Source organism: Microtus ochrogaster, chromosome 6 (assembly GCF_000317375.1).
Source record: "Microtus ochrogaster isolate Prairie Vole_2 chromosome 6, MicOch1.0, whole genome shotgun sequence".
Taxonomy (NCBI): Eukaryota; Metazoa; Chordata; class Mammalia; order Rodentia; family Cricetidae; genus Microtus; species Microtus ochrogaster.
Window position 1 is genome coordinate 21,708,260 of NC_022013.1, and position 23,157 is coordinate 21,731,416.

General features: G+C 49.5%; 1 protein-coding gene across 2 annotated transcripts in view; it reads right to left on the bottom strand.

Annotated features, from left to right (window-relative positions):
- Rassf5 (Ras association domain family member 5) overlaps positions 1-23,157 on the bottom strand; it is a 65,900-nt gene that overhangs the window by 27,730 nt on the left and 15,013 nt on the right. For both annotated transcript variants that reach the window (XM_005348321.2, XM_026779608.1), the window contains exon 2: positions 9,092-9,213. In XM_005348321.2, coding sequence (XP_005348378.1) covers positions 9,092-9,213 — 122 coding nt within the window. The remainder of the gene's footprint in view (positions 1-9,091; positions 9,214-23,157) is intronic.

The following is a 23,157-nucleotide window of genomic DNA, read 5'->3' on the forward strand; positions in this document are numbered from 1 at the left end:
AGTTCTTACACACCTTTGTGTAGTCAGAGTTCCTGAGTTCTTACACACCTTTGTGTAGTCAGAGTTCCTAGCTCTTACACATCTTGTGGTCTAACTTAACCCTTTGTGCTCTGCAAGAAAACATTTTAAAGATACATAAATTAAGGCTCAGATTTCAAACCCAGTAGCTCCCTGTTCCCGCTGCTTTCTTCCCTCCACTGATGACACAGTATTCAAAGCTCTGGACTGGGTCCTTCAAGGCCCTTCCATCGCACACCGGCCAGCAAGCTGTGCGTCATCACAACCAAGTACTCTCATTACAGCTGTGCAAAACTTGACTTGCGTCCCCAAAGCCATCGCTTCCCTCTCATGCTTTCACTTTTGTTATTTTCTCTGTTACTCTTCGTCTGGGGGCTCAGTGAATAGAGGGCTCATCACACAAGCAGGAGGACCTACATTCAGTCTCTAACACCCATATGAAAAGTCAGTGTGACACCGTGCACCTATGATCCCTGAACTGGGGAGACAGACACAGGAAGGTCCCTGGGGCTTGATGGCCAGCCAGTCCAGCTGATCAGTGAGCTCCAGATTTAATGAGAGTCCCTGTCTAAAACCTAAGGTAGCCCCAAGGAAGTGATCTGATGTTCACCCATGGGCCCCACAGGCACACACGTGCACGAGTGCTCCCCACAGACACTCCTACACATGCTATCCCCAATGCACAGAAAGAAGGTAGATAGCATTCTTGAGGAATGCCCCTTGAGGTTGTCCTCTGACCACCGCATGCATGCATACACCTATGTAACACACACACACACACACACACAAGTGCACACACAAGCATGCACACATACATGCACACATACACACGAGTGCACACACAAGCATGCACACATACATGCACACATACACATGAGTGCACACACAAGCGTGCACACACACATGAGTGCACACACAAGCATGCACACATACGTGCACACATACACACGAGTGCACACACACAAGCATGCACACATACGTGCACACATACATACACATGTGTGCACATACACACACACCCTCTGTCCTCTGCTTCCCGTTCCCCAGTGATTATCACACCTCCCACACCGTCCTCAGTAGCATCCTCTGTCGGATGTCTTATTGAGGTTGAATCTTAAGACCACTATCTAGCATGCCTGGAGTGGCGTTTCTGAGCACAGCAGTGCTGTGTACAACAGAGAGCTCAAAGTTTCCACAGATGACTTCCTGTCTTACAAGATAAGCATCTGCATACCATCTAGGTCAGGCTCACAAGAGATTCACTTTCTCAGAGACATCAGCCCACACCTCACTTCTCTTCCTTGGCTTCCGGGTAACAGTTCTGACAGAGTCTGGATGCCTATAAACACTGAGGGTTGAATTAACTCTGTTGCCCATGTCAAGAAGCAGATACCCTGAAAAAACTCATGATGAGGTTGGGGTCAGGTCTAGGGCCTGTGCTTTTTGTTGTCCTGTTAGAAGGCTAGGGATACAGGTGCTTCTATTCAGCCACCTTCTCCCTCAGGTGCCCCTCGGGTGCGGAGGGAATCTTCTAGCCTCTGCGGTGAGATGGCTGACAACCTTCATTAGAAAAGAAGGTCCTGCTGCCACGAGCCAGGAGCTTTGGGAATGGCGTGCCTATTCAGAAGCCCATTGCTCCAGGGCTCCCAGGCTTTTAGGGAAACAGAACTGGAGTTGAAGTCCTGTCCTCCTTTAGAGACAGGCTCTTGGGCACTTCCCTATTCCAGAGGTATCTGACTCTGCTACAGGAGAAATGAGTTCACCCGGTGCCTGACAGATCAGCCTCGGGAAGCTCCCAGGCAGGAAGGTTCTCCGGGGTAAGTGAATTGTTGACAGATTAAGCAGCACTTTTTGGTTTTGGAAGTAGTAGGAAATCAAGAAAGAAGCCACGGCACAGGGTGCCAAATGCAGACAGAGTGGGCCCTTCGGCACACATAGGTAGGCTGGCACTCATCTGGCTACTTCTGGAATTCCCTGGGAGAGACAATCAGTTCCTTATCTAGGAAAGGAGTCAGGGCAGAAACTGAGGCTAAATTATGCACCTGGAAACCAAGGGAACAATTGCCAAGATGGCGGCTGGGCTCTGATGTACACTGCTCCTTGTTTTCTGGGTCTGCCTTTTTCACCTTTCAGACTAATGCCCACAAACTAGAGGTGGTGAGTCGCCTCCATTTTATGGTGGACAGAGGATGGCAGAAGATGCCATCTGTATCAACTGGTTGCCAGGACACTGATTTATTAAGCTACTTTAGCCAGGTTATAGGACTATGGACACTAACTCACTCTGGGATTAATTGCTTCCCCCAACATCAGAATGCACTTGATAGCAGCACTGAGGATTGGGCATCAGGTGGAGGTACTGGATCCCACACCCATCCCCCCCATATGTCCATGTGTGTATGATAACGTATGCGTGTGTGTATGTGCATGCCACCGCGCATGTCAAAGTCAGGTGTTGATCCTCACCTCCCAGTCTCGCTGAGACAGGCTCTCTCTGATGTCCACGGCTGCATGTGCTGCTAGTCCGCCAACTCCTGCAGATTCTCCACCTTACCATGGGAGCGCCAGGATTACACTACCACACCCACCTTTCTGCAACCTCTAAGAATTTAAACTCAGAAGACCCTAAGCAGTGGAGAGGGTGCCTGCACTGGCCTTCCCCTGTAATCAGATTGATGACTACCTTAATCGTCATCCTAGAAACTTCATCCAGCAACTGATGGAAGCAGATGCAGAGATCCACAGCTAAGCACTGGGCTGAGCTTCCAAAGTCCAGTCGAAGAGAGGGAGGAGCAATAATATGAGCAAAGGGGTGAAGACCATGATGGAGACACCACTGAAACAGCTGACCTGAGCTAATGGGAGCCCACCAACTCTGACCTGACTCTGACAGCAGGGGAACCAGCATAGACCAAACTAGGCCCTCTGATCATGGGTTACAGTTGCATGGCTGGGTTAGACTGTGGGGCTACTGACAGTGAGACCAGGATTTATCCCTACTGCTTGTTCTGGTTTTTTGGAATGCATTCTCTTTGGAGGGATACCTTGCTCAGCCTAGATATAGTAGGGAGGGCCTTGGTCCTGCCTCAAAGCAATGTGCTAGACTTTGTTGACTTCCCATGGGAAGCCTTACACTCTCTGTGGAGTGGATGGGGGTAGGGTGGGAGGAAGTTGGAGAGAGTGAGAGGAGGGGAGGGAGTGGGAACTGGGATTGGTATGTAAAATGAGAAAAGATTGTTTATTAAAAAATAAATTAATCTTAAAAAAAGAATTTAAACTCAGATTCTCATGATTTGCAACAAACACTGCATCCCCGGGGTTCGCTCCCCAGGACGGTGGACTGGGTTTTAAAGCAATGCTCAAAAGTACCAAGAGTGCCAGGGCAAAGTTCAAGAATGTTTATGAGAACATAAAAACATCATATTTAGCTAAGGTCAAGTGTAGGACTATGAAAACATCAGCACCCAACAAAGCAAAATTGGAAATGTCTCACATTCAATTAAAAATTACTAGAAGTGGTTGGGCATGGTGGCACACATCTTTAATCCCAGCACTCGGAAGGCAGAGGCAGGCGGATCTCTGTGAGTTTGAGGCCAGCCTGGTCTACAAAGCAAGTTCCAGGACAGCTAGGGTGGTTACACAGAGAAACCCTGTCTCAAAAAAAAAAAAGCGAAAACAACAACAAAAATTACTAGAAATACAAATAAACAGGGAGCATTATCCTTAATAAGCAGAAAATGCAATCCATTGAAACAAATCTATGACTTAGATGCTAGAATTAGTCAAAACACTAATAACCATTAAGAAGTTTTTCTATTCATTCATAAAGTTAAGTAGAGAAATCAAATATATCTAAAAATAGCAAATCTTACTTCTAGCAATGAAATTTACAATGATTTGGATGAGAAAGATGCTGAATGAGCTAACAGAAGTTAGACACGGTTAAAGAAAAGATTGGGGACCTGGAGGACACGGCAGTAGCAACCTCAAGCAAAGTGAAGCAGAACGAAGGGCACATCATACTCAAATTATCTACAGTTATGAGAAGAGACCCACACACACAGCATGGGAAGGAGAAGGAGACTGTGTCAAACATAGATGACCCAGACACGGAGAACACGCATCATATTCAGATGGCCCTGGACACAGAGAACGGGAGATTTACAATTGGGAACCATACAGGAGAAAATAGTGGTGAGGGCTCGCTAAAGTAACAAAAGGAAAAGCCTTTCAGTTTAGAATTTCCAACTCAGCAATGAGCTCAAAAACAAAGATGAAATGGGACTTCTTTCAGCCCTGGGAAGCTGAAGGAATGTGTCCGTGCACACGCCATACAAGCCAGGGATGTGAGAAACTACACCACCAAAGTTGGTGTCAGCACAGCCGTGAGTTTACAATCCCTTTTCTCAGAACACATCCCTATCGCTAACCGATACATGACTGAAGAAAGAAGACACAGTGTTGGGCTTAGTGGGAGAGGACACCGCAAGTGTGGGAAGGAAGTCTGAATCCCCAGCAAGAACACAAAAAAGCCAGCATGACTGGGCATGCCTGAAAGCCAGCATTAAAGGGTGGAGACCAGGCAGGTCTGGAGAACTCCCGCCAGCCACCCCAGCATGCATGGCTAGCTTCAGGTTCTGCGGGAGACCTTGTCTCTCACCAGATGGGTAGAGAGTGACCAAGGAAGCTGACCAGTGCCCTGTTCTGGCCTCCATATGTATGTACGAGTATGACCCAGACACTCAAGTTCATGTACCACACACAGACCTCACAGACACATGCAGGCATGCACACATGCACAAAAGGGAAATAGCTAAAAATAAAGGAAAAAGACACAGTAATGTTATAGTTATTCAGAGAAATACAAAGTTCAGTGGTAAAGCACTTTACTCAGCTATGTGTGAAGCCCTAAGTTTAGTTCCCAGCACCTCAAAAAAAAAAAAGTTTCAGTAACTATGCTAATTATCAGTTCATAGACTTTACCAGGGATAATGACAGCTACTTCACGGTGATAAAAGGGCCAATTATAAGGGCATAATAATCCTAACTGTGGAGCTTCAAATGAGGGGAGTATAGCTGGGTAAGGTACTGCAGCTGGTAATTCAGGACTCTGGAGGCTGAGGCAGGAGGCTTATGAGTTCCAGGTCAATGGTACTCCATATAGAGACCCTTCTCATAAACAAACGAATCGAGGGCTCGGCATAGAGCTCGGTGATCGAGCCCATGCCCGGCACACTCATCACCAACACTGTGTCAAACACTGGGAATATATATATATATATGTCAGCTGAAATGAGCAAATCCACTAGGAATTTGTATAACAGGGACATGCTCTTGTAAAGCTTGGAGGAGGGCAAAGAATAGAATCAAAATATCTTATATGAAAAGCCTAAAAAAATAAAATAATGCAAATAAATAAATAAAGCAAAACCAAAACAAAACAAAAAACCCTTTTCCTATTAGACTCTTTTCTTCACCTCTCTGGCTCCCCCGTGTGTTAATCCTGGGTTCGACACAGATAGTGTCACTTCCTGGAAAGGCAAGGCCTGTGCTGGGGGAGGTAGTTCAAGGGGACTCAGAACTCCCACCAACTAAGTCAATTCTCAGGGCTGCAGGGCTCAGCTAAGGAATGACAATGGGGCCGGGGGTGTCTGTCAGTGTTCGGGATGGGAATGCAGGCAGAAAGGAAAAAGACCTGGTTTGAAAGGCTAGGTGGGTCTACTCTAGAGCTATGAAAGACTTTTGTCTGTTGGGTGAATGGGGACAGCATCACCTAGGCAGTGGCACAATGGCTTAGGCTTCAGGGGTGATAAGATGAATGTCTGCCCTTGTGGGGAGATGGTGCAGTTGCTATGCACGTACCCAGCACAAACATGGGGACTTGAGATGCGGTTTTGGTCTTGATCTAGTACTTGGGGTCTCTCTACACTGTCCTCCAGAGCAGAAGTCCTCTCTTAGGACATCTGGCTGTATGGGAACATAGTTTTAGTTATCAGATGGGTGAGTTGATCTCTGGCCTCCATGTGTGCACATAGGTACCTGTGATGTGCATGTGCCCCCACACACAAATAAATAGAGATAAATCTTAAAAATGCTTGTATGCACAGAGAACTGAAATAACAGTCACGTGGAATACGCTCCCAAGTATGATCAGGCCAGGAGAGCAGGGAGCTGCACGGGAGGGGCTAGCCTCCTCGGCAGAGTCTACTGGGTAGAAGAAAATGCAGGAGGCATGCCTGATCACACGAAGGGCACCCAAGGGGAAGGCATCAGGCTTCAGGATCGCTGAGGAAAGACTTGGAACAACTGATCTTTTGGCTGGCAAAAGCAGGCAACTATCACTGCCTTCCTCAGGAGGGACGGGGACCGTGCGGCCTCAGGAGTTTGCAGCCGAGGCACTGAGCCACCCTGCTCCTCCCACATCTGCCTTATTTTCTCCCTTCCTCTGCTGAGACAGCCAGAAATCACCCATTACAGCTTTTCAAAAGGTGAAGGCCAAATCCTATCTTTAGGATGATCTCAGTCATATTTTGAAAAGTGTTTGAAGGGCCGGGAGCTGCAGCTCAGTGGTGGATGGTGAATACCTCGAGTGAGTGCACAAGGCTGCAGGTTCGAGCCCCAGGACCACACACACAGGTATAAATGGTGTACAGCGGGGATGCATGGAAACTCATGCAAGACTGCTCCTCTCCGGCTGTTGAAAAAGCCATGCTCTTCTTTCCCTTACATAGCAGAAAGGATGCGACCTCACGATAGACATGGGCCCTCACCTAGTGGAGCTCAGGCCCAGGCCTCTGCCTCCATAAATCCCAGGAAAATGGCAAGAGTACAGCCAGGCAGCGACGGCCGTGTGAAGGAAAGCAGCACACCATTGACATATGTAACAGAACCGTGGGTTCTGTTATGTTAGCCAAGGCAGAAATCAGCATGAACAGGTTTGGGGGGGAAGGGGAGGCTGACAAATAAATAAATAAATAAACAAACAGACAGACAGACAAACAAACAGATCAGGGCCTGGCTTTCCTCACAGCTGGTAGAGCACTCTACTAAAGGACAGGGCCAAGCCTGTCCAAGGCACATGCCACAGCACCCCAGCAACCCGGACCCACACAAGCCGTTGGTTGCTCGGGGCCACTTGCACTGTGTGGATTTCCTACAGCTCTGTGATGTTCCAGGCCTGTTTCTGTGATTGACAGCTGTGCCTCAATTAGCCAGAGGGCTAGGATGCCTCTTCTTCCAAGGAGGCAATGAGGACAGAGCTCTGTTGTCTGATGTGCTACAGGAAAGCAGCCCTCCTGGCCACCACTCTAAGAAAGAGACTGTGTGCGAGAAACCCATGCCCTTCCCAGCCTCCGTCCACAGTCCCGGGAGTTGGCCCACAGCCTAGAGGCCTTACCATCTCAGCACTGCTGACATTTGAGGCCAGCTGTGGGTCATCCTGCAACATGCAGAACACTTAGTGGAACCCCTGGCCTCTGTGCACTGGGTCCCAGGAGCACCCACCCCGCCGACAACCCTAACCAACTCCAAAAATGGCGAGATGTCTCTGGGGAGGAAGAAATCACTTCCTTCTGCAGCCTGCTGTTCTGGAAGGAGGCATGGAGAAATCCCAAGAAGCAGATTCAGGAGTGGGGAACCAACCATACTGGGAACAAAAAGAAGAGCCCAGGCAGTTCCCAAAGAGAAAGGGAAACTGGACAAGACAGATGTTCAAATGTTTTTAGGAATGTGTGCTATCTGCCCCTCCACCTCCCCCCCCCCATTGTTTAAGAGCATACTCCTAAACTGGCTGCCTAGGAGTGGGGCTCAGCCAAAGCACTGGCCTAGCAGGCTTTAGGTTCCACCACCAGCAGCACCAGAACAACACAAGACAGAAACATGGCTCATCAGTGCTTCCCGAGTCATGTGTGGACCAGGGGTACCCAGGGGCCTGGCTGCAGGCTATTCCAGAGCAGCCACAATTCCACACTGAAGAGGAGATAGCAAAATTTTCAATGCGCAGCTTAGGACCAGTTTGACGTAAGAGTACATATCAGAAGTACTTGTTTCCTAATAGTGCTTTCTCATGAGAGAAGACATGGAGACAGCAGAGGAACTGGGGTCGCCCACAAGTGTGCCAGGCATCTACACACCACGGAACACATGCACGTAGGCTTTGGGGACTTGAGGCTGCTCATGACTCCTCCACAATACCTGGGTGTTTTTCCTTCTTTAGGGTCGGAGTTCATTCCTTCCTTGCCTTGCTGTCAGCACAGGACAGGAAAGAGCCATTTTTCTTAACTGTATCACTAAGTCCTCCGTGTTCCTGGGCCAGGGATACACTGGGCGCCTAAAACCTTGCTAAATTAATAAATGGGTAATATCCTAGGTTACTTCCCTCAACCTGCAGAAAAAAAAAGCCCATGTCAAACGTCACCTCCTTGGGGAAACATTCCTTGATTTTTTTCTCTTAGCAGAAATAAATACACCGTGTACCCAAAACACCGGGCTGATACCGCACACACGTTCCAGCATGTGTCAGTCAGTTGTGTTACAATCCCCCGCCGGAATGTAAGCTCTCTGTGAAGCATTGAACGTTATCATTCAACAGCACTTGGTACACAGTAGATAACTAATAAATGTTTAACACAATAATCAATACCCACTGCCCTCTGCATGCCAAAGCCCAGACATTACAGTTCAGGTGCACTGCCACTCATGCGCTTTGCCAACTCAGAATCTTGAGCCACTGAGGCCACCGTGTTCCCGGCGCTGCGGCCAGCAGAGAAAGAACACTTGCCCAGAACCTCTGAAGGCTGCTCTGAGAAGTCTGGAAGGATCTGTTTTCTAAAAGCAGGATGATGTGGAGAACTTCAGGCCATTCAGGCCTTCTAGAAACCTCTCTACAATTCATCCTGCTTCCACCCGTATCCGTACCTGGACCAGAGTCCTGGACCAAACAGACTGCAGGGAGGAAGCTGCAGGGAAAGGGGGTGTCTGAGGCTCCTTCTGACCAGAGAACAGCCCATCTGTGTGGAATCCTGCCACCCTCGGGGGCTGCTCTCCAGCCTGGCCTGTGGGCTCCTCTGCTTACCTGGCTGAAGGGAGGGGTGAGGGTGCTTTCTGGAGAGCGTCGGTCCAGGGCAGGGCCCTCCTTCAGTCTGCAGTCCAGCTGGATCAGGCTGCGACACTCCGGGTGGCAGGTGAATTTACAGTCTAGAGGAAGAGAATCAAAGGGATGGGGTCAGGTAGACATCTACTCCCTCCACCCAGAGGAATTAGAGCCTGCATTTGGCTCTGGTGGGCAGAGCAGCGGAACAGAGAGGTGGGGGCGGGGAGGCTGTGTGAGAGCGATGCCTGACCTCTGCACCAAGCAAAGGAGCATCAGCAAGTCCTTCACAGCGGTGCAAACTGCGTCCACCTGCGTCATCTGGTGTAACCTAGCCTTCAGCGATTTCTTCGGTCAGACCATCTGGTTATACAGTGGTGCCTATTCTACTAATTCATATTGATAACCAGAGGCCACACATCCTGGGGAGGGTCTTGCTATGTCAATCTATAAAACAGGTTTGTCACCCAGCCTGTGATATAAGGATGGTTACACAGGCATAAGAAGGTAAGTTGGGAAGAATCAAAAGTGCCCCAAAGGCAGACTCATCACCGTAAGATTCTGTCTCTAGCCCAGTCTAGACCAGCAATGTCGGGTGGTTCCCCTAACCCCATTAGAATAGTCTACTGGCTACATCAAACCAGGAGGAAAGCACATTCCAGAGGTGGTTCCCTTCCATGGAAGTGGAGACTTAATGGCCAGAAGGAAAAAGAACCTTTAGACTTCCATCTGAGGACTTCCTTAAACCAGGGAAGCCAGGGGACTCCCAGAGACTTCAAGTTGAGGCGCCCAACAACACAGACCGTGAGAGGCAGAGCAAAGGCTGCCGTTTCTGATGTTTCTCGGGGCCTTCGTCTGGAGCCTCCTTGGTAAAAGGCAAGGGACATTAAAGGGGCCCAGGAGGCAGAAAGACTCAGCTCGGGGAATAGGAAGAGGATAGGAGGGGAGGGGCTGGGGGAAGAAAAGGCAGAAGAAAAGAATGAATGCCAGTGACAGCAGGCAGCACTGTTCCACAGACGGCTGCTGGGTCAGAGTGGCCCCTTGTCCTGGAGGTCACAGCTCAGGCAGGGAATAGGTCCTGGCTTCCCTGATTGTGAAGTCGGGTGCCTAAGGTGAGCCAGAGTAGCTGGGCTTTGTGCAGGGACCTCAGCGCCTGGGTTTGCATGAATATTCTGGAAGTTAGAACACTTTTGGTTGACAATGGCTCAGGCAACCTGAAAATCCCTTCCAGAGTTGAAAATGTGTTGTATTTTGTCTCTTTTTCTCCATGCTGCTAAGCAGCAGGCCCGAGCTTGGGATCCTGTGGCAGCTGGCAGCTGCTTTCTTCCCACTCAGCTGAGGAGTTCCGGAACGTGATTCCCAGCTGCCTCTTTAGCTTTCCAGGCACCGGACCTTGTTCAGGGACCCTGACAAATACAGAGACACAGAGATTCCAGAACTTTCCATCCTTCTTCTGCCATGGTCTAACTTCCCATCCACCTTTCTGGGGTGGCAGTGAGAGGCTTAGTGTTCATATCCTTCAGGCCCCGAGGTAAAGCCCCCAGCAACCCCTTCTTTAGCCCTGAGCTCTGTCTGGCCTAGGGTCATCCTTGTTGGCTTTCTACTGATGTGATTAAACAGCAACACCAAAAGCAACTTGGGGAGGAAAGAGTTATCTTCTTTTACAGTTTAAAGTCAGAGCAGGAAACCGGAGGCAGGAACTGAAGCAGAAGCTGTGGAGGATCACGGCTTGCTGACTTGCTACCTGCAAGCATGAAGGAGAAGGGCCCCACAGATTCACACATGGGCATGCCTGGTGAACTGTTTGGAAGGATTAGGGGTGTGGCCTTGTTGGAGGAGGCGTGTCACTGGGAGTGGTGTCTGATTTCAAAGTGCATCCTTGGCCCAGTGTCCCTCTCTGCCTGCTGCTCGTGGGTCAGGATGTAAAGCTCTCAGCTACCTCTCAGCACCATGCCTGCCTGCCTGCCTGCCTGCCGCCATACTTCCTGCCAGGATGACGATGGACCAACCCTTTGAGACTGCAAGCAAACCCCCAATTAAATGCTTTCCTTTCCAAGAGTTGTCCTGGTCATGGCGTCTCTTCCCAGCAATAGAGCACTAACTAAGACACCCTCCATGGCTTCCTTAGCTTGCTTTCTTATATAACCAGAACCACTGCCCTGAGGTGGCACCAACCACTGTGAGCTGTGCTCGCCCACATCAATTATCAATCAAGAAAAAAACCCTCAGACTAGTCCGCAGGCCAATCTGATGGAGGCAATTTCCTCAACCGAGCTTCCCTCTTCCCAAATGACCCTGGGTTTTGTCAAGTTGGGGGTGGGGGGGAAGCAAAACAAACCCAACAGAAGTTGTAATGGGTAAGGTAGGTCCTCTAAGGCAACACCAAACACCTTCAGGGTCCCACAGGTGTCGTGGGGCACGCAGCTCATTGGAGATAGCTCACCGTCAGTGGGTAAAGGGCACAGAGGGCCACATGGACCATAGCATCCAGAAACTCCAGGACTTTCTGATAATGTAACACTGAGGGCAGAGCCCAGAAAGGGCGGGGCTGTCTAGGGCACAGCTCTGGAGCACACCTGGCTGGCTCCTGGTCATTCCCCAGTGGTGGAGAATGCTCTAGAACCAAGAACATGAAGAGGACAGTGGACTAGAAGCCCTGCCAGCTCCAAGGCAGGTGAGAGCCACCACCTCCATGGGGGAAAGGCCTCCAGACAGCTCAAGATTTCTCCTCTTCCCCTTGCAGTGCCCTGCATAGTTGGCATGTTCTGCCCGTCTGTGCACCTGCCTTGGTCTCTTCCACTGCTTTCTCTTACTGCCTCTCTTTGACACACACACACATACACATGCACACACGCATGTGCGCGCGCACACACACACACCTCAAAAAGGCCTTCTCATAATCCTGACACTGAACTGGACAAGATAGGAATGGAAGACTCTAAGAGCAGGTTTGGAATTTCAGAACTGTGTGGTGGCTCACACTTTTAATCCTAGCACCCAGAGAGCAGAGTTCAAGGCCAGCCTGGTCTGTATAGCAGTTCCAGACCAACCGGAGTCATATGAAAGCCCCTGTCTTAACAGAGCAGAATAACAACAAAAGAGAAACAGGAAATGCACAAGCGCACTAACCACCTTCTCCAACAAGACCATGTCGTCCTGGCTGCAGCCAAGTTCCTGGACCGCATCCTCATACTTCCCAGTCCCAGGGATGCCAAGCCCAGGGCTTCCAGTCCAGCACTGATGACATCTGAGCCCCTGCACACACAAAAGCAGTGTCCTGCAGGGCTGGGGTTGGCCCTGAGTGGGGCGATGCTACGTATCCCAAAGCTGGGGTCACGTCCCAGGAGAGGCTGAGGGCTAACTCCATAGCCCCCTTCTCTCAAGGCAGCTCATCACCATTACCCAGTCCCTGACCCTGCTGTCCTACTGTGTTCTACAACCTTTATCTGGTGCTTAGTTTGGACACAGGAGGACAGATTCTGGGTGGAAGTAGGCCATGTAGATGCCACCATCTCCGCAGAAGCACTCATGTGTTCAGCCTGGACTGCCACACACTCTGTGCTAGCCCAAAGGGAAGTACAAGTAAGATAGTTATGACTCTCAGGCAGATGTGGTAGCACACACCTTCAATCCCAGCACTCGGGAGGCAAAGGCAGGCGGATCTCTGTGAGTCTGAGGCCAGCTTGGGCTACAGAGTGAGTTCTAGGACAGCCAAGGCTACGCAGAGAAAACCTGTCTCGAAACAAACAAAAAGATATGACTCTCAGGAACCAGGAAGCAGTGAGGGCATGCACAGGAAACAATTCGCAAGATACCTGAAAGCCATGCCCCCCTCTGGTCAGATCTAGGAAGCTGGTTCAGACCTGTGAACTAGGGAAGCCAAGGAAGGCTTGGCATGAAGGAGCCTACACGGCATGGAAAGAAAGGGGAGTGACAGCCTGCTCAGGGGCCCTTGTCACAGGGAACAGAGCCATCACTGGGTAGCTAGGACAAAGATCACACCACCAAGAGGCAACAAAGACTAGAGAGCAACATCCCCAAGCTCTAGCCAGTTTCTTGGCATTTTAATTAGTATACACTGATTATTTTATTGTGGCATTTTTACACACACATCATGTTCTGTCTTCTTGCACCCTCTAGAGAATCTCACTTCTTTCCTCCCCATCCTTCTCTATGTGACCTAGATTCCACCCGTGAGAGAAAGCACAATATTTGCTTAAGTCTGGCTTTCTTCTCTCATCGTGATTTCGAGGTCCATCTTCTTATTTGTTTGTTTGTTTGTTTTCCAGACAGGGTTTCTCTGTGTAGCCCTGGTGGTCCTGGAACTCATTCTGTAGATCAGGCTAGCCTCAATTTCAGAGCTCAGAGATCCACCTGCCTCTGCCTCCCAAGTGCTGGGATAAAAGGTGTGTGCTGCCACTGCCCAGCTTCCATTCATTTTCTTATAAATGGCATCATTTTTTGCTCTTCCTTAAAGCTGAAGAAACCCCTTTGTGCGCAGATACTCCCCCCCACGGCTGATGAGCATCTGGGCTGATCCCAGTACCCGGCTACTGTGAACAGAGCAGCAACAAGCAGGGGTAAGGCTGGCATTTCTGACATTTCTTAACATCGGTATTGCCATCACTTGCCTCAGTGGGAGAAGGCACTTGCTTGGCGGCCTGAGTACCATTCCCAGAACCCACACAGTGGAAGGAAGAGCCCACCTCACGGGTTTTCTCCTATCTCCACATGCTCACTGCTGCCTACAACAGGAGCTGAAGGAAGAGCCCACCTCACGGGTTTTCTCCTATTTCCACATGCTCACCGCTGCCTACAACAGGAGCTGAAGGAAGAGCCCACCTCACAGGTTTTCTATCTCCACGTGCTCACCACTGCCTCCTCAAGTAGTTCGCAGGGTCTTGCTCCCTCTACAAGTCTGAATGAGAATTTTTCTTGCCTTTTCTGAGCTTCTGAGGTTTCAGAGACAATTGCATGTTTGGTGGCCCTCAGTTGTCCACCTCCAAACTCCGTATTGTCCCAGGACTGCCTTATGTTTCTGTCTTCTTTAAAAGAACCCTGGTCAGACAGAATCAGGGGTCTGCCCTACTCCAGGGAGGCATCATCTTGACCAACTATATCTACAATAGCCCTGTTTCCACAAAGCGCCCTGTTCCTAGGTCCTGTGAGTTGGGCCTTTTGGCAGAAAGTACAAATCAACCCTGATACAGACTGGGAAAACAGAGCACTTAAGCCCAAACAGATGGAGGTTCCCATGGACACCAGCTCCAGCAACCAGCAGCGGATTGGAAGTCCAGGGGCCATTGAGGGTTGGACTGAGGCTGGGGCCACCTACCTACCCCGTGCTTGGCTTTGACCCACGGGTTACCATCTCAAACAACAGTCAGGCTCGATGCCATGACAACCTGTGGGTAGCCATAGCATTCCATCTACTAACTGAACCTAAAGGAGAGAGAACCAGCGGTGGAACTGTACGGTAGGAGACAATTTTCCCAAAACGCAGACGCTGCCAAATGTCGTCTTAATCCCCAAGGCTGCCAGAGTTAGTTTGTGCCCCACCCCAGTCCTCGAAGACACAATATGCAAAGTGTCCACACACACACAAGCCCCACACGCATCCTGCTGTGTAATGGCGAAACCCCGGTGGCTCGTTTTTCTGAATTAGACGTGTTGTGTTGAGAAGAATTCTTTTCACAAAGGCACTGTATACAAGAAACCAAGGCAATACAGCATTCCCTCTCGAGCCCTCAGCTCCTCCTGCCCAGGTGGAGTAGGGACAGGCAGGTCACCACGGCCACGGGACCTAGTTACACAGCACCCACTGGCTCTTGTAATCGCTCCAGTCAGTGATGAGCCACTGCCAACATTTAGGGACCCTGGGCCTTCTGCGAGATCAGCCTCACTGCCCCTACTTCCTTCTCTAGACTTCTTCAGCACCAGCCTACCTGGCTTACACTGTGGCATAATAACGAGGGCAGAAGAGACTCTGTGGACGGCCTAGTCTCTGGTCTCTCCTGGACTGGCTCTGTGACCGTGCTTGCTAGCTGCTGAATGCATCTGCGCATCAATCTCAACTATGGAATGGGAATCACAATAGGCAGCTCACGGAGCTATCCTGAGAACCAAATGGAGTTCTAAAGTCTAGAACTGGCCCAGAAGCTGCAAGCCCCAAGCTAATATCCCCTCCATGTCTCCTCTCTCCTCTGCTCTGTGGACATCCTTTTCACCCTGCCAAGCTGTGTGTGGGCAAGGCAGCCTTACCAACATTCCTCCAACTACTTTCAAGACAGATAGCAGGAGCTTTAAAAGGTTGCATCTGGCATGGCAAGGAAATCTGAAGAGATAAAGGGCACCGGGAATTCCAACTTACTGAAGATCTCAGGTGGAGCGAGGGTTGCCCCAGTTCTCAGAACAGGTTAGGGTGGTTGTCTGGGCCTTGCAGACGAGCCATTTTCCATTCTTACACTTGGTTTCCTTGTGTTGGCGCCTCTAGGCTGAACCGGCTGACAGTTCTCAGACCAGGGAGACCCTGTAACACTCTACACCCCACCTAGCTCAGGCTGGCCCAGGCCCATGCCATCACAGCAGCCAGCCCCTGACCTCGCCAGCAGACTCCACCTTGCTCTCCTGGCTCTTCCCACTTGTCCCACCATGTCCCTTCAGCCCTATCACAGGCAGGAATGCTCTCTCTGTGGCTACAGCAGACTCATTTGTAATATCCAGGGCTGCACTTCTACATCTCCTATCTGGCCCACTCACTAGGACACTTCAAAAGAGTCTTACGTAATTGGGTGTGCCAGCAGAGGAAGGAATGGTTCCTGGCTTTTAGCTGAAGTGGGAAGCCCAGAGTGTTATGCTAAGACCCTACTTAGGCTTAGCATGCTAACCCCTTCATGCCTCAGTTTCCTCAACTGTTAGATGGAGGTGGTGGTAGCTCCTACCTCACAGCGTGGCTGAATTCATTGAGACCGATATGTGTAGCGCACCACTGATACACACTGAGGCTCCATAGATGCTAGGCTAGCTCTTCTATTAGTAAGTTAAAACTCAAGTCCAGTCTGGCCAGTGGCCATGGCATCAAGCACCCCAAAGCCTGTCTGTACACATCCTATTGGTGTTGCCAACCTCCAGACCTCTACTGATGCCTGAAGCAACAGGCCCTGACGCCTCCTCAGAGTCCCTGCTGTCCCCCACTCCTCCAGTCTAGGCAAGATGCCCAGGCCTCAGCTACTCAGAGGGGAGACAACAGATCAGGTGACCTTCCTGAACAGGCCCCTCTGCTGCCCTGGAACTTCCCTTTTTTTTTAATTTCTCACCCCCACCCCCAACATGTGATTTTCTAAAATTCTGCTCTAGCTCTGGAAAGGAAAGTTGATCATATCCCCGATGGCAGGGGTGGCGCTGTTGTGTGGCAGCTTCCTCCAAACTGGAACATTCCCTCCAGGAGACTCAGGGACACAGGTCTGGGAAAGCCAAAACCTGCAAGACTTAGCAGGACTCCTCCCCAGGGTTCTATGCACATAACTGCCAGGGCAGGGAGACATCACCCCTGTGACAGAGAGGGGAGTCCCCAACCTGTCCAGCTGCCTGCAAGCTGAGCACTGAGCTTAAGGACACAGCTCTCGTAAGTTGTCACCTGTGTTGGGTAGGTTTTTCAGGGAAGCAGCTGCCTTTGAGTCATCCCTGCTCCTGTTAAAGTGACCCCTCACCCATATTCTCATTAGTGACCCCAATAAAAACTCAGTGGTCACCAACCGAGACTTTGGTGCCGTTGTCTGTGGCCTCTCGTGGGTTCCCAGTAGACTATGGTGCAAATCCCTGGAAATGTATGTCACAAAACAGGCATGGAAAAGGGAGGAAGCATCCTGTTGGTGTGTAAGATACCAAGTCCCTGCAGGGATTCCTCCTAAGGGTGGGTCTGCTACCTAAATAGATCTAAGATGTTCATCACATGGCTCTCTCTATCACCACAAAATGCCAGAGACATCCATCTGCTACTGACTCACTATGGCCACGACCTATTTCTACATGGACGGCAACGTAGCTATCATTTATGTTGCAGCTCAACACTGGTCAACACGAAAGACGACAGGGTTGTATTTCATGACCCTAATTATGTAAAAACACATGCATACTTCTGTATTTGCAGAGATGTGTTTGCAAAGAAGGCCTAAGGGATCGATCTGTAGGCAAGACTGAAGGGCATTTTCATATTTAGTGATTGATGGGGAGGATCCAGTCCATTGAGGATGGTGCCCTGGGCAGGTGGTCCTGGGTTCTCTAAGAAAGCAGGCTGAGCAGGTCGTGATGAACAAGCCAGTAAGCAGCAACCCTCCATGCCCTCTGCATCAGTTCCTGCCTCCAGGTTCCTGCCCTGTTTTGGGGTTCCTACCCTGACTTCCTTCAGGGCTGAACTATGATATAGAAGTGTAAGCCCAATAAACCCTTTCCTCCCCTGCTTGCTTTTGGTCATGGTGTTTTATCATAGCAATAGTTGTTGGGACCATAGAGGTCCTTGCACCCACAGAAAGCATTAAGGAAACCAGGAATGTTAAACACACAGGGTTGTCTTTTCAAGGGAAAAGATGTATCCATTGATTTCCTCCCAGAAGACTGGGAATGGAGATGATGGATAACCTGGTGATTTGTGCTGTCTGTAGGACCAGGCCATACCAAGCTCCCATGACCAGGACCAGAGAAACCTAATAGTCTAGGTCCTGTATAGCCAGGGGCTCCTCAAGCTCCCACAACCAGGACTGAAGATGGATAATAACCCAAATAACCTCTATGCTATCTGTATGAACATATCAGATCCTCCCTCTAGGCCCTTAGTAACACAGGTAACCTATATCTAGGACCCATCTTCATGGAAGAGGTGGCATGTACTTTGAGAAGTGTTTCAATGTAAGTATGCCTCCTAGTGCATATGGGATTGTGTTACACCAGGAAACTTTTTTTCCAAGTTGCACTGTACTTAACTATCCAGGATTAGACTCTAGAAGTTTGAACCAGCACTGGCGACTGAGTCGTGGTAAACTGGATTTCCCTCTTGCCTCATGTGGATTGTTACTCTGCCGGCCAGAAACCCCCACAAAAAGTAACCCTAACTGGGATGCTGTGAGAAAGGAAAAGTCAGGTGGCCACATTGTGATAATGGTTGGTACCACTATTTGCTGCTATACAGTAGTTCCAATCTTACACAGTCCATACTGTGCCTGCACAATACAGCTTTCGATTTGTATTTCCAAACTTGTAGGTTCGTGGTAAAATTAAATAGGAAGTCTGGCTTCTTTATGACCCTCCCCTGCACAAGGATGGCACCCCCCCCCCGTTATAAACACCCCACCACAGGGTGTGTTTGTTACAGCCGATGAACCTACACTCAAACTTCTCCTTACCCAGAGGCCACAGTTTACAGTGGACCCACTCAGTACTGTTAATTCTGTGGATCTGGACTCGGAATCACGGTTATGGCAAAGCACTTTCCCTGTCCTAAAAATCTGTGCTCTGACTATTTACCCATCCCCTAACTTTTAAGAGTCATGCCGTTGCCAGAATATCATAAAATTTGGCATCATATAATATGTAACCCTATCAGACTGGCTTTTTCACCGAGTGAGATGCATATCCTGTTTTCATGGCTTGACCACTCCTTCTTTTAATTGTCTGATAGTATGCCATTGTCTGGATGCACCATACTCATGTTTCACCCGCTGGAGAATGTCTTGGCTCCTTCCAAGTTTTCAAACTTCTAAGCACAGCTGCTAGAAGCATCCATGTGCAAATTTTTATTCAGGCATGGTTTTCAGGTCAATCTCTACTTTTTAGGTAAGGCAACTGCAACGAAGAGGCAAGGTTCCTAGCTGGCAGCCTCACTGCCACCAGGCAACAGCTGGGGCGTGGAGACCCATCATGTGTGGCTGCTTTGCAGCGGTCCTGTTTGGTCACGCAGTAACCTACTCCATGGGGCAGCATGTCCACTTCATCCTGACTCCCCTCCTCCTGAAGGCCAGGGGAGTATTCCTCCTGAATGGGGCTGGGGGCCAGGAGGTCAGGAGTGTTTTTCTCTGCTCTAGCAGGAAGTAGCCCTCTGCACCCTGCTCCTGGTGGCACAGGATGGACGGGGACTCTCAGCATCTGTAGTTTGGCACCAGTGCATCCACACATCAGCTGGAGGCCCTTGGAACACTCAGCCTGGTGCTCGGAAGTGGATATAACTGGGGTTGTGCTTGGTTCGGAATCTGAACTTGAAGCCTACCTGGATGGGAGATGTCCAAATAGTTCCTCTTAGTTACATTTAGAATTCATGTAGTCTTGATTTCTTTGTCTGAAAAGTTGGAATAATAATTTTCTTGTTGGAAAATTTTCTGAGAAATAAGGAAATGTTTAGAAAAAGTATTCAATGGCCCCTGGTACTCACTAGGTGCTCAACCAACAGGAGCAGACGCTTTCAGCTCTGTGGGCGGCTGTATACCCAGATTTTGTTCATTCACCATGCAATTAACACTAGCCAAGAACTTCTACATCTCTCAGTATGTAGTCCATGCTGACCCTGAACTCACATGCATAATCCTCCTGCTTCAGCCTCCTCAGAGCTGACAATACTGGCACGTGTCACCATGCCCAGTTCTAGCTGAGATTTTCTTGATTTTCAGGACCTCTTCTGCTGAATTAAGGAGGTCAGAACAGTTCACTAACTCTGCCGTTCATCTATGGCACACTGACTGCCATTTCTGCCTGTGGTTGTCAAAGGAGTGAGGCAGGGGGATGGAGAACTAAGCTTTCAGATGAGTGGGAAGGTAGATATGTCGCAGTGACCAGGCCTGGGGTCTGCAACCACAGCCAAAAGTCAACACAGCCTATGTGCATCTCACTCCTGGTCACTCTAATGAGTCCAGCGACAGAGGAATGGGAACTTCCTACTCCAGGGTCAGGTAGTTTGGGGGCCCTGCCTCTCGGTCTTTCCAGCGAGGAACCTCAGGCCCCAGCCTTCCATGTGGTGTACCTCTTTGTCTCAGAAGGCAGATCACCCTAACAAGCCCACTGCATACCCCACACATAGGAGAGATAGGGACATACAGACACACACACACAGACACACAGAGACAGAGACACACACACACAGAGACAGACAAACACAACAGACACACACACACAGACAAACACAACAGACACACACATACAGACACAGACACACACAAACACACAGACAGACAAACACAACAGACACACACAGACACACACACACAGACAAACACAACAGACACACACACACACACACACACACACACACACACACGGTGGTCAGGAAGTAAGTCAGGGAACCAGCAGAAAAGATGGAACAGTAGGAAAGCAAAGACCTAGACCTGAGGTCAGACTTGCTGGTCCTCTCACAGACAGACAGACAAGGTGGCAGCCGGCTGGAGAGAGCAGTGCTGTCTCTGAGAGATGCTGCACCTGAACATGCCCAAGTCTGACTCTGTTGTTCAGTCACTATATAACAGAGAGATGGGGGACTTTGTGGAAGCAGGTCTTGTAGGCCAGGCTTCAGGAGAGAAAGTGCTGGGGACATGGGGAGGCGTTGGGGAGCCTGTGAGGACTAAGACACGAGGAAGTGATCGGAGGTCTTCTCCAAGACTATGGTCACCACTATCTGCCAATGACCCCATTCTGCTAGGGTGGGGTGGGGTGAGGTTGACATCTATACTCTTAAGGAACCTTTTTGCATGGGGAAAACAAAGGTGAAAGATCTCTGGGTTGTTGCTCAGCAGATACTAAGACAGGTATCTGGGCCGACTGTGGTGTAAGCCTATAATCCAACACTTGGCGGGAAGGTAATGAGTGGAGGCCAGCCCTGGGCTACATAGTAAACCCAGACAGCCTTGGCTATAGAGTAAGACCCTGTCTTAAATATTTATTTGTTTGTTTATTAATTATGTATACAATGTTCTGTCTGTATGCCTGCAGGCCAGAAGAGGGCACCAGACCTCATTACAGATGGTTGTGAGCCACCATGTGGTTGCTGGGAATTGAACTCAGGACCTTTGGAAGAGCAGGCAATGCTCTTAATCACTGAGCCATCTTTCCAGCCCACAAGACCCTGTCTTGAAAAAAACAGATATCAATATTCCCTGTGACACCGGCCTCTACATCTGACATCTCAGCTACTAATCCCCATGGTGAGTCTCTTGTCACAATCCCAGGCATGCAGGATGGGGCTCCTGTACCTTTGTCCCAGATACACACAGTTGACCTTCCCGGGCAGGCATGCAGAGGCATGGTCTTGCCCCATGTGGGTGGGTGTGAGTGCTTGTGGGAGAATGGGTGTGGGTGGGTGTGTCTCTCAGCGTGCACAGTCATCAGCTATCACCAACTCAACTACACGTTCCCAGACTGACACCACCAACAGAGGGCAGGCATGGCATCAGGCAGGCTGGAGATGGGAGTGGTTGGGATGGGCTAAAAAAAGGAGGGGGGGAGCTCTCAGTCCACAAGTTCAGACGGAGAATGCAGGAAACAGAAGGGACTTAGGGGTGTCCAGCATGTGTCAGCAACACGGGGACAGAGGGACAGCAGGCCAGCTTGTCCACATTCCAATTCTATGCTCCATTGCTGTTTGGGAGTGTTTTACCCTGAAGCATGCCCCATCTTGTGTGTGTCTAAGTGTGTGTACAATTATAAACAAATTGAGGAGAACAGAATGGTTCTCCACGACTCGGTCTCTACTGCAGACAGCGCTAACTGCTAGGAGAAAGCCGGCACTCTCTTTCCCATCACCTGATAGTTTTCTGTATTTTTTGGACACTCCCAACATTCATAACATTTACACATATTCAACTACGAAGCTCACGAGTTGTCTAAAATTAGATCCAGCTTTAGCTCGGCGGTAGCATGCCTGGGCTCAGTTCACAGACTGAAGCAGAGCAGGTAAATCAATTCATAATGGAGTCAGTCCACTCATAGTTGCTAAACTATTTTCAACTTCCCTTAATCTCTTAATTGACTATACGTGGGGAGTGCATTAATATTTTCGCATGCAATGTTTCCTAATGGTACAGCATGTACCTTAAAGAGACATGCCCCTTTCACCGGCCTCTTTATGCTGAGGCACCGGGGCCTCATGAAGTACACTGTAGCTGACAGAGGGGATTAGATATGGTGATGGAGTGTGAACAGGTAAGGGAGTTTGCAGGCCCTGGTGGATGGTAAGAAGCAATGGGTTCTGGGAGGAAAGAGACCATGTCCATGGACGCGGAGGGACTTATTTATCACACGCTGATTAAGGTGGAGACTAGTCGTCAGGACACCACACCTGAATGTCCAAGTTGTGTTGATAGTGTGGTCATGCACGGAAAAGTGCAAAGACACAGAACAACTGTTGAACAAGGCAGTTTCGGTGTAAGGACACGAGTACTCAGAAAGAACAGCAAATCTTTGTAGCAGTTCTGTCCCCTGCGCTTCCAATCTGCCGAGTTCCTAACCTGCTTTCCCTCTGTGTATGTATGCATTTACCAACAGCCTACCACAGACAAGACTGGTGCAGAAGGCACCCAGGGACATCCAAAGATTCTGTGTAACAGGAAGAAGTATATGAAAAGGTTTCAGAGAGAGAGAACAAAAGAAAGAATTCAATACAGACACATCCTGCTCGGGCTGTCACACAAGGAGGAAAGATCCAGTTACCAGAGCACTTTGAAAAGAAAATATTTTGAACTACAATAGACAACTTTAAAGAACTGAGCAAAAAGAGACCGGTGCATGGCCTCCAAAGCCAGCGTGGAGTCACATCCTTGGTTCTCAACCTGTGGAGAGCAAACCTGGTTCTTAACCTGGGGGTCGAATGACCCTTACACAGGGGCCTCCGAAGTCCACCAGAAAATAAGCACATTAAGATTCACACAGTAGTAAAATTACAGTTATGAGGTAGCAACGAAAATAATTTTATGGTTGGGGGTCACCACAGCATGAGGAACTGTATTAAAGAGACGCAGCATCAGGAAGATGGAGAACCACTGCTCTAGATGCTCTCTCAGCCCCGAGCCTTCCCAGGG